General features: G+C 46.8%; 1 protein-coding gene across 1 annotated transcript in view; it reads left to right on the plus strand.

The window, feature by feature from the left end:
• Positions 1-10,693, plus strand: part of DGKB (diacylglycerol kinase beta) — a 698,074-nt gene that overhangs the window by 225,305 nt on the left and 462,076 nt on the right. The window contains exon 10 of the mRNA XM_069094439.1: positions 6,851-6,968. Within this exon, the coding sequence (XP_068950540.1) occupies positions 6,851-6,968 (118 nt within the window). The remainder of the gene's footprint in view (positions 1-6,850; positions 6,969-10,693) is intronic.

Here is a 10,693-nt window from a genome sequence, read left to right on the forward strand (position 1 = left end):
GCTCTTGGAGCCGGACCCAGCGTCGGGTGCGATCCCTCGGCCGGCCACCAGGCGGCGCCGTGGTGCGCGGCGCCCTGGGCCCGAGGCCAAGACCCAGCTTCTTGGGGGCAGACTGGGGCTCAGACCCTCGGGAGCTGGGTGGCCCTGAGCACGTCACTGCCCGCTGTCTGACTCAGTTTCCTCATCTGTAAAATGAACTGAAGAAGGAGATGGCAGACGGGGGTCAGAGGAGTCGGACCGGGCAGAGCTGACCCTCCCAGGAAGCACTGATTGAGGCCCCTGTGGGCCGGGCACCTCCCAGGCTGGAGACGGTCTGGGGCCTCTCAAGGGGCCACATCCCGAGACCTCCGGGAGGGCCCTGGGCCCCCCTGAGCTGGGCTTGTGGCCCTTGAGTAAGAAGACCTCCGTCCCCGATCCCACCGATGGCTTTGTGTCCAAGGAGGTCAGCAAAGGAGAGATCCACCCATGGGGTCCGATGTCGCTTTGGAATATCTGACCGGCCCAGTGACACTGGCAGACTCTCAGAGTGGGAGTTCAGCCCCTGAGCTGGAAGGCCCTCCCAGAGAGGACTGCACTGTCCCCGAGGCGCCAGGGACCCAGGGGCCACGCCACTCTAGAGCCGACACTGTTTCCTTCTCTGGGAGACTCAGATTGCCGGCCTCGTGTCCCTGTTCTTGCCACAATGCCCTCTGGGTCTCAGGTTTACCATTTGGAATAGTGGGACTCATCATGCTCAATGACTCCCTCTCAGGACTGCTGGACTGGGCAGCCATTCCTCCAAGTCTTCCCCCTCAGCACACGTGGCTTCGTGCAGAGTCTTGGTCTTGTCTCTGTGCAGAATCATCTTTTCCAGGAAGACTTTGCATTTCTTCTCTGTTCTGCTTTATTCGTATGGAAAGTAAAAGGGCAGAGATTAAATGCAGAGTAGGGAGCAGTGGCCACACATCAATGAGAGGCTTCTTCTGCTGCTTCCAGCAGTCCTGTGTGACACACAGGCCATACGTGACTCCCTGCATTTCACATTTGAGAAAGCCAAGGACCATGTGATGAAAGACAGAAGAGCTCAGAGACCATCTAGTCCCATCCTGTCTTTTTGCAGATAAAGCCAGAGAAGGGAAGTGGTTTGCTGAGAGTCCCATGGCAAGTTAGGGGCAGAGTCAGGGTTTGGAATCACATCCTCTGACTCCATCCCTCCCTCCCCTCCACCTCACAGTGGAGAAGCGACTTTTCTGCTGGTCTATGTCAGCGATCCCACTGGAGGCCAGGTCTTTAGACTCCAGACCCAGGACTCTTGGCATCCTTGCCATCTCCATTATACATATCTATATTTGGGTCCGTTCAAGGCGTTCAGCACAGATTAAATTCCCCCCGTGTCAGGCACTATGTAAACTCTGGATTGGTTGGTGCACAGACATCAGACATTCTTTCTACCAGCTCGGCAGGAAGCCGTGTGTCACTTCTGTCCTTAGGGAGCTGTCCAGGCCCCCCGGAGGCAGCCTTGCCTGTGGTCACGCAGCGAGAAGGCAGAGTCCGGGGCCCACTCTTCCTGACTCCGAGTGTGACTCTATGCACCAACCTGCCTTTTGCTCCACTCCCTATGAGTAGAGTATGACTAACTAAGGAATGTTTTCAGGAAAGAAACAAGGGCTGCCCCTCTTTTCTGCTTTTGTGTAAAAAGAAGATACCTAGAGAAGGGTGAGATGCTTCTCCATGCTCTGCCCATGGTCAGTCACCAAAGCACTATTCTGCAACATGGAGTTAGAGGTTTCCCTTGATGTTCGATGTGCTTACATTATCTATAAATTGCTGAGATATGTTCATAGAAAGATTTCAGCTAGGATGAGGGATGTGCCTTTATTTCAAGCTTAGCCACGAGTCTAGAGCAGGGGTGGGGAACCTGTGGCCTCCAGGTCCTCAAGTACAGCCCTTTGACTGAATCCAAACTTGACTTAATAGAAGGATTTGTTCTGTAAAATTTGGACTCAGTCAAAAGGCCACAACCAAGGACCTAGAAAGTCAGATGTGACCTCCACCCCTAACCTAGAGTGTGGTTATCACCATGGCTCTCATCTAAGGAATCCGAATGACCTTTCCAGCTATTGTTTCATGACAGCTCAGAAAACAGTCTGGCAAAGGAGAAAGAGGAGAAATGGAACCAAAGGGTGAGCCAAGGTTTTGAAGTGGAGAAGGAATGAGCTCAGGGCCAGAAGACTGGGCTTCAATCCTGGCTCTGCCTCCTGCTTTACCAGGAAGCCCTGGAGAAGTCGCTTAGCTCATTCTTCTTTATACGATGGAGTGCTGGTGGGGTGGTGGTAATGCTTACAGGGACCATCTCACAAGGCTGATGAGAAGAAAGCGCTTTAGCTTGTCAAGGCACTATGGAAATGTGAGCTGACAGCATTACTGCTATTTAAGACCCACATTTTCACAATAGCTCAAATAATGATCAGTCCTTTGATCGCTTGGCCATTTCTGTAGACAGATGGAAATAACTACAGAGAGAAATGGGCTACAGAGAAAGAGACTGCAGCAGAAAATGGTGGGGTCTTCTTTCCCCAAAGGTGGAGCCCAAAGAAGGTAGGCAGAGTAAGGGGTGCTCACCCGAGGAGGCGACGAACGACTGGAGATCCCAAGAAGTCACCAGATTCTGCTTTCAGTAATCTTCCTTGAAAGAAGCAGCATCCACGCTCCCAGGACCACAGGTCTAGAGCTGGAAGGGAAATAACCAGGCATTTTACAGATGAGGCGAGTGACCCAGAGAAATTAAGGATTTGCCCAAAGACACACAGCTACTCAGAGGCTGCATGGGGCCAGGGATCTTCTCTCAAAGTGGCAGCGTGGGGGAGGTGGGTGTTGCCGAGTATATGGAGCACTGCCATGAAGTCAATAAGGCATGAGTTTGCGTTACATCCCACCTTTTACTGTGCTTTTGTTCCTGAAAAAGTTACTTCAGTCTTCTTGAGCCTCAGTTTCCCCATCTGTAAAATGGGAATAACAGTAAAAACCACCTTGCAGGCAATCGTAAGGATCAGTTTAGATCATGTATGTAAAGGGTCTGTCGATCTTAACGTGTTGCACACACGTGTGTGTGCCTTCAGGCATGTGTGATCGTTAGCTCTGTTGTTCTTGTCTCTGAATTTGGGGAGGGTCCTTGACAAGTTCTCGGAAACCACTGAGTTTGACATTTTGGGAAAGTGGGTGATTTTTAGGAAGTGGGCTTGTAGCTTGGCTGGTCCTGCCACAAGGCTGAGGGTTCTGATTGACAGAACTCCCACATGAAGACTTGTTTGTTTGGTTGATGAGGGAAATGCCAGTTAAGGGAGCCATATGTGCTCATCCAGCTGAGGATACGCCCATGGAATGGACATCCGCTTTGAAAATTCAAGTACAAAAACACGGGAGAGGCATACAGTGACGGTGATTCTCTGTCATCTTCCCTTTGCTTTTAAAGAGCTATGTGTTTTGTGTTTTTGTTTTTACAGCCCATAAAGTTTCTTTTTAAGTTTATGTAGACACATATCAGAAAAAGCAATCTCCTCCCAGTAGATTTTACATACTTTAAAGTGTTTCTTACGGGAGAGATTTTCCTCAGAAATATAATCAGTGGAAAAAAGTACATGGATGGTAATGAAACCTGCCAGAGCCTTGTTCGTGGCATAAAGTGCTAGAAATCAGAGGACTCAATAAAGACAGGATGGGCTCCCAAAATAGCTGCTGAGGCTATTTCAGAAGCTTCCAAGAGAGAATGGAGAAGGGCCACAATGGTTCTTCAATGGCTCCCAAATGTCACCTTGAGAACAATTTCTCTCCCTCTGCAGTGAGGCAGTCTGCAGCTTTGTTTCTCAACTGGGTGTGAGTTGGCTTCATTGTATTTTAATCTGGATGTGGGAGTCCTCTTGCCTCTGGTGGGCACTAGAATAAGAAGTTTTTAAGTCTTCCAAAGACGGCATAATTGAGGTGTATGTTCTTTCTTTTTCGTCACTAACCATTCTACAAGAAGTAAATAAGATACAAGTGTGAGTCATTGCTGGGAAGGGGGAAGAAGGTGTCCAAAGGTGATTGACAAAAAACCAAGGTGATTAGCATAAGTAGTCACATTTATATAGTGTCTTATATGCACATGAGATGTGATTTGGACCTCACCACCCAACAACATTGTCTCCATTTTACAGATATGGACATTGAAGTTCACAGAGATAACAATTTGGCCAGGGTCACACAGATAGCAAGTTCTGAAGTTGGGGTCTCCTGGCCTTCTGGCTTCCTTTCCATGACACTGTGCTGTGTCTCTGAGATTTCTGGATTTGGAGTTAGAAAGAGCTGCGTTGACATCCTGACTTGGCTACATCTTCCCAGTCACCCCACTTTTCTGTGCCTTGGTTGTTTCCTCTGCAGAATGGGAGGTTCAGATGCCTGCTCCACACATTCCTTTCTAGCACTAAGTGCAAGATGGTTTAATAATAAATCAGCTGTTAATTGCATTCATTTCTAACGTATCTGATCAATTGTCATCATAAATGAGGTATTGGATAACTACTGAGAAGGGTCATGTCACTCCGCTGATGTTGGCCAACTCTTAAACCCACCTCCCTGTCCCTCCTTTCTGCATTTTTCAATCATCATTGCTCATTCATTGCCCTATGATATATATTGGAATGGTCTGGTTGTATCACTCCTTTTATTTATAGAGTTCCTTTAGCATTGAGTTCTGAAAAAGAAGGGTAGGAGCCAAGCTCTCTTTGTCACCCTCTGGGAGGCACCTCCATGAATGCCTGACATCATTCTTCTCCTTGATGGTAGTCACATTCCTACCAAAAAAGCTAAAAACCTAATGTACCCATTATCAATAATCAGGCCACTCAGTTTAAGTCAAACAACTCTGGGTTCATTGATGAGAGCTTTATAGTCAGAAGGAACCATCTGTCCCAATGTCTTCATTTTACAGGTGAGGGACTGAAGCTCAGAGGGGTTCCTTGCCTAGGTAGAAAGTGGAACAGGCAGGATTGGAACCCAGGTTCTCTGGCTCCATAACCGGAGCCTTTTCCATTGTTCCATACTGCCTCAATGCCTGGCCTAATAACAAGCTTCTTAATGCGGTAGTCTGTGGGCCAGTGGACCTGTGAGAGCAGAGCAGGAGAATTGGAGCCAAGAGGAGCTGGGGTTGGGTTCTGACTGTGACCCTCATCAGAGGGCTCAGCCTTTTCTGAGCACGTTTCTGCATTTGTAAATAAGGCAAGGACAGCACCCGCAGCTACTCCCCAAGGGTGCCCTGAGAGACTCAGGTGAGAGAAGAGGTGGCAAGTGCTTTGCCAACTTTAAAAGTCTCATCCAGGTGTCAGCTGGGCTGTGCTAATGGTAAGAGTAGCTCTGAGCAAGGCAGGGGCATTTGAAGGGCATCTTGTCACATGTCACATCTTGGGTTTCATCTGTACAAATGGGGTTCCCTGATGCTGTTCAAGTCACTAAACCCTAAAATGAAATATACCCACTTTTAAACATCGCTCTTTTCTTTAAAATCTCTATTTAATCTGGATTTTGGATAGCTTTCCTTTTCAGTCACTTTTCTTATCATTTGGGTTCTAGCTCCTTTATCTTCTCACCTCCCACATCCGTACCTTTCTCTCCATTCACTGGAACCTCTTCCCCCCATTCCTTATTTACCTCTTCCCAAACTACTAGAACCATCTCCACTGGTCTCGAGGTTTCCAAACCTTTTCCTTCTTACCTTTCTCCACATAGATACAAAAATAACCTTCCTAAATTATGATCTATGCACATCATTGCTCTGCTCAGGAATCATCATGGGTTCTCCCCTAACTCTAGAATAAAATGCACATTCCTCCCCTTCTTTGAAGCCTTTGGCAGCCTTGCCCCAGATGACACATCCTCCTTCATTCCCTGGGGCTCCCCTCTGCCCATGGTACCCTTCAGCCAAATGAACTGACCTGTGGTTTGCCTGCCACAGAATGTCATCTCTTGCTGCCCAGCCCAACCCCTGTTCTTGGAATATTCCCCTCCAACCTCATCCTAGGACCACAGATTTGGAGCTGGAAGGGAAGTTTAGAGGCTACCTAGTTCAGTCTTTTCATGTTGAAGGTGAGGAAACTTGACTGGTCCAAGGTGACTACTGTATTACGTGTCAGAAGTGAGACTGAATCTGAGTGTTTTAATTCCAAAAGTGGTGTTCTTCCCACCAGATCACTTAGGACTAGTCATCACTTCCAAGGGAAATTCCTTTCTGACCCCACTAGTTATTAGGTCCCTTCACATTATCAGCTTAGCATGTATTTCTTTCTCTCTGCCCTGTTTATATCCACCCCATAGAATACAAGGTCCTGGAGGGCAGGTCTTGCTTTCGATGTCTGTCAGAATGGGCATCTGGCAGTGCCTTGGGCATAGCAGAGCATAAAGATGCATGCTGAAGTGAATTCAGTGTGATTGTTTGAAGGTGTAGAACATCTTCCATGAAGAAGAGATCTGTCCTTCTTTCCCATAAGTACTTCTGAGATAGACGCCTGGATGGTCCCTATCTACATATCAGGGGGATCAGGTAGCGTTGAGGATAAGCCAGGGCTCAGAGCGAGCCTTCCCTTCCCTGTCTCTCCCCTCAGACATCCAGGGGCACTTGTCCCATTGTGAGAAAGCCACCCACTGCCAGCACAGGAGAGATGATGAAGGTCCCCTTCCCGCGTGAGATCCGTGTGTTTTTCTAAAGCCAGTGGTAATCACCAACAAAGCAGCAGATTGTCTTCTGACGCTTGCCTCAGTCAAGCTCGGAATTTTATTGGCACTTGTGTATTTTGCTGTTTATTTCGTTAAATGAAATCTGTTTCTTTTATGCCCCGTACAGAATGTGAAGGATGATGGACAGCACGTTTGGCGACTGAAGCATTTTAACAAGCCAGCCTACTGCAATCTCTGCTTGAACATGCTTATTGGTGTGGGGAAGCAGGGCCTGTGCTGCTCCTGTGAGTATGGGGATACGTGTACAGATAGGGTCTTTGCCCTGCTTCCTCGGCCCCAGCTCCCCCTTTCCACCAGAGTCCCATCAGTACAATAAGGGCCCTCCCAAATCTTAGTCTAGTATGCTGGGAATCCACCCCTGAAGCAGGGACTGCCCTCTCCCAAGTCAGCAGTGGAGAAGAATGGCCTAAAGAGTGGCGGCTAGGCCAGGTTTCCCCTTCTTGAGGGTTGGAACATCTGCCTTTGTCCCAGAGGGATGTCAGAGGAAGGTGTTACTGATGCTAGCCAACTGTCCTCATGGCCACCTTCACTCGTTCTCCAAAGATGCCTGTTACCTCCTCTGGGAACATCTCAGTGATTTCCACTCACTGCTCATGTGTTAGACCTTTCACAGTCTGGGTGGGCTTTGTGTTTGCTGTGGCTTTTTTAAACTATTCGCTGGTGTTTGCAGACTCTCTCTCTCTCTCTCTCTCTCTCTCTCTGACATATCTTTTCTTTAAAATTTGTATTGAAAAAAATTTAAAAACACAAAAATAAAAGGGAGTAGGAAGACACGGTCATGGGAAATGTAGGATGGCCTCATGGGTGGAATGCTGGATTCCTCTTTGCTTTTATGAGTTATAAAGAAACCTCACCCCCAAATAAGGCTCAAGGTCTAGTCATTTAAAATGCTTTTTCATAGGCAGAATTGAAAATGTCACATGAAGGATCTAAAAAATCAGTAGTGCGTGAGTTGTGGGAAGTATTTTAATTACAAGAGCTTTTATAAAAGCAGGGTTTGGGGTAGGTCCACTTAGGTTTGCCAGAAGCAAAGGGGATGTGATTTTTCTTCAATATTTCAATGACTGTTGTTTCCATCAGCTGGACACATCCTGTATTTGCTAAGATTATAGTTCTGTGGGCTTTATTGTACAAGGTTTCATGAGCTGCTATGATTTTTAAAAATCATCACATTTAATCTTATTTTTAAACACAGGTCATTGATCTTTTTTTGGGTTTAACATAACTGTCTTTCTCCAACAAATCTTTCTCTTTGGGCAAGAGAACCACTCCTTGCTACAAAGAAAAACAAAACAAATTATTGTACTGGTCATGCTCACAGATGCATGCCTCATTCTTCACTTTTACTCCCCCACCTCTTTACGCAGAAAACAGAAGCGCGCTTTACTGTCCGCCCATTGAAGTCATGATTCATTATCCCCTTGGCTAGAATTCTGATTCCTTCTGATATTGTTCTCTTTTACACGATTGTGATTGTGGTTTAAAATTTCCCCTGATTATTTTCTTTGATCTGTATCAGCTCACAAAATTCTTCTCAAGTTTCTTTGAAGTTTTCATATTCACTATATTTTTATGGCACCATACCATCCTTTATGTTCAAACCTGTTAAACTTGTAGATGTTGGTTCCTAGATTTAGATTTAACAGAATAAAAACATAATTTAGCCCAATTTCCTAATTTGACGAAGGAGGAAACTAAGGCTTCAAGTTTCAACCTGAAGCTGGTGGCACTGTTCAGTGCAAAGAGAAGCCAGGAAGACCTGAGTTCAAATCTAGCCTTGAACGCTCATTAGCCATGTGCTCCTGGGTCAGTCACTTAACCTTGATTCTAAAAGGGGCATGATAGTGGCACCTGCCTCCCAAGGTTGTTGTGGTGATCCAATGAGATAACACCTGGAATGTTTGCGGCAGTCTTTAAAGTGCTCTATCAGTGTGAGATACTTTCCCCGAGGTGATAATGCCAGTAATGAATTACCAGTCTGAGTTTAAAGACAGTTCTTCTGACTCCAAATACAAAACGAGCCCATCTGAGCCTTGGCAGAGGCCTGTGGTGACCTGTTCTAACCTGTACCTGAACCATATAGGCTCTTCTAGCTTTGGCAGGAGAGCTCCCAACGCGTGGGCACCTGCTCCTTCCCATGGCCGTCTGACGCTCTTTCCTAGGAAGATTCTCCTGAGTGTCCAGCACCCTCTTGGTGACTCCCTCACACTGCCCCATCTCTCACAAAGGAACCCATTCCCTACTTGAAGACCACCATCACACCCACCCCACACACAGGCTTCTTCTCTAATTCATAATCAGTGCCACTTCCTCCAGCTGATCCCCATGCCCGGGTCCTCTGCTTTCACATCATCATCGTTCTTCCTAAAATCTGGATCCTGAAAATGAATCTAGTGCTTCCCGTATTGTCTAACCTGAACCTCCTGGAGTGAAGGTCACCTCCCTGGCCCTGGATCCTCTGCTCCCACCCTTCACCAGGACCGAGCTCGGGGCTTTGTTCATGGCAGACACTTAGTGACTTTGTCTGTTGATTTCACCCGAATTAAACTGACCTAAAGCTAAAACTGTGAAAGTTTGCTTGTTTTGTGATGGTGGCATACGTTCCTGGCAAACAGTAGGTGCTTAATAATTTTTTATTGATTGGTTGAAGTCTGCAGATCTGCTCTCTGCCACCAGACTAAGATGAGCTCTATGGGAACTGAGTACAGCAGTGTTGTTTAGCTCTTCAGAGATATGTCCCTAGTCTCCCTTATTTTCTTAAGTGATTATCAATTTTAAAGTGTATCTATGGGTCACTCTGATCTACGTAAAAAGGATAAAGATTGAAGAACACCAGAAGTCCTGAGTATTTTCTCTCATTAAACAGTTTCCTCTGTATCCAATAACTCAGGTCCTAGTGGCATTTTCTAGGTTCCTTCATTCATAGAGCAAGGCAGCCTAGGCTTGAGTTCCTCCAGTCTTCTGCTTTTTCCCCTTATCCATGGCTCCCCTTCCTGCTTTGGGAGGAATGTCCAAAGTTAGCCTGAAATTGCTCACTTTCGATAAAGAAACCTTTCATCTTTCTTTTCTACAAAGGGCCTTGCCTCTCTGGGTTTCATCTCTCCTTCAGAGTGTTCTGTTCTTGTCTCTGTCATGGATATTTTGACCCCTGCTCCCATGGAACACTTACATGGCTTCCCTTCTACCCCCACCCCCATCAGAATGTACTTCCCTTCCCAAAGCAGGGCGCTGCTGCTGCTGTGTCTGGTCCACTCATGTTTCTTCCTCCCCCTGCTCTGCACCACGGCTTCTGTGCACTTTTAGCTCCCTTTCTATGATCGTGTCATCATTCATTTGTGAATATTCAGAAATGTAAGCTTCATTTAACCACATTTCACACACATACACACACATGTACACGCACACGCACACGCACAGACACACACACACACACACACACCCTCCATCCACTCTTCTCTTTCCATTTCCACATGAATTCCTCCAGTCAGAAATGAGAACAATTAGAGGGTGGTAAACTGAGCGTCAACATGCAACAAAGAATACAATGTTATGAAACTGCGATGGGAAGGGATCAGTGTGACCTTCAGCAGGAAATTCAAAGACAGATCACGTAGAGTTCTGAGCTGCCTAAGCCCCGGTGCTCCTTGTCCCTTGATTCTCTTCAGTCCCACAAATATCTATTAAGTGTTCGATGGGTGGGTGGCCACTTGTAGGGGACTTTGTCAAAAGAATTGTGGTTCTGCTTTGAATTGTACTAGGTGGTCTTTCCATCTCTGAGACATGGTGAAATATATGTCATGAGTAGGGCTATAGATGGAAATTATTCCATAGAACCCAAGACCTGCCATTTTTATTTTCTTCCTCCCTCTCTCCCTCCCTCCTTCCCTCCCTCCCTCCTTCCCTCCTTCCTTCCTTCCTTCCTTCCTTCCTTCCTTCCTTCCTTCCTTCC

This window comes from Petaurus breviceps, unplaced genomic scaffold, assembly GCF_028583685.1.
Source record: "Petaurus breviceps papuanus isolate PSGF00001 unplaced genomic scaffold, PetGlider_PUasm1.0 218, whole genome shotgun sequence".
In the NCBI taxonomy this organism is placed as follows: domain Eukaryota; kingdom Metazoa; phylum Chordata; class Mammalia; order Diprotodontia; family Petauridae; genus Petaurus; species Petaurus breviceps.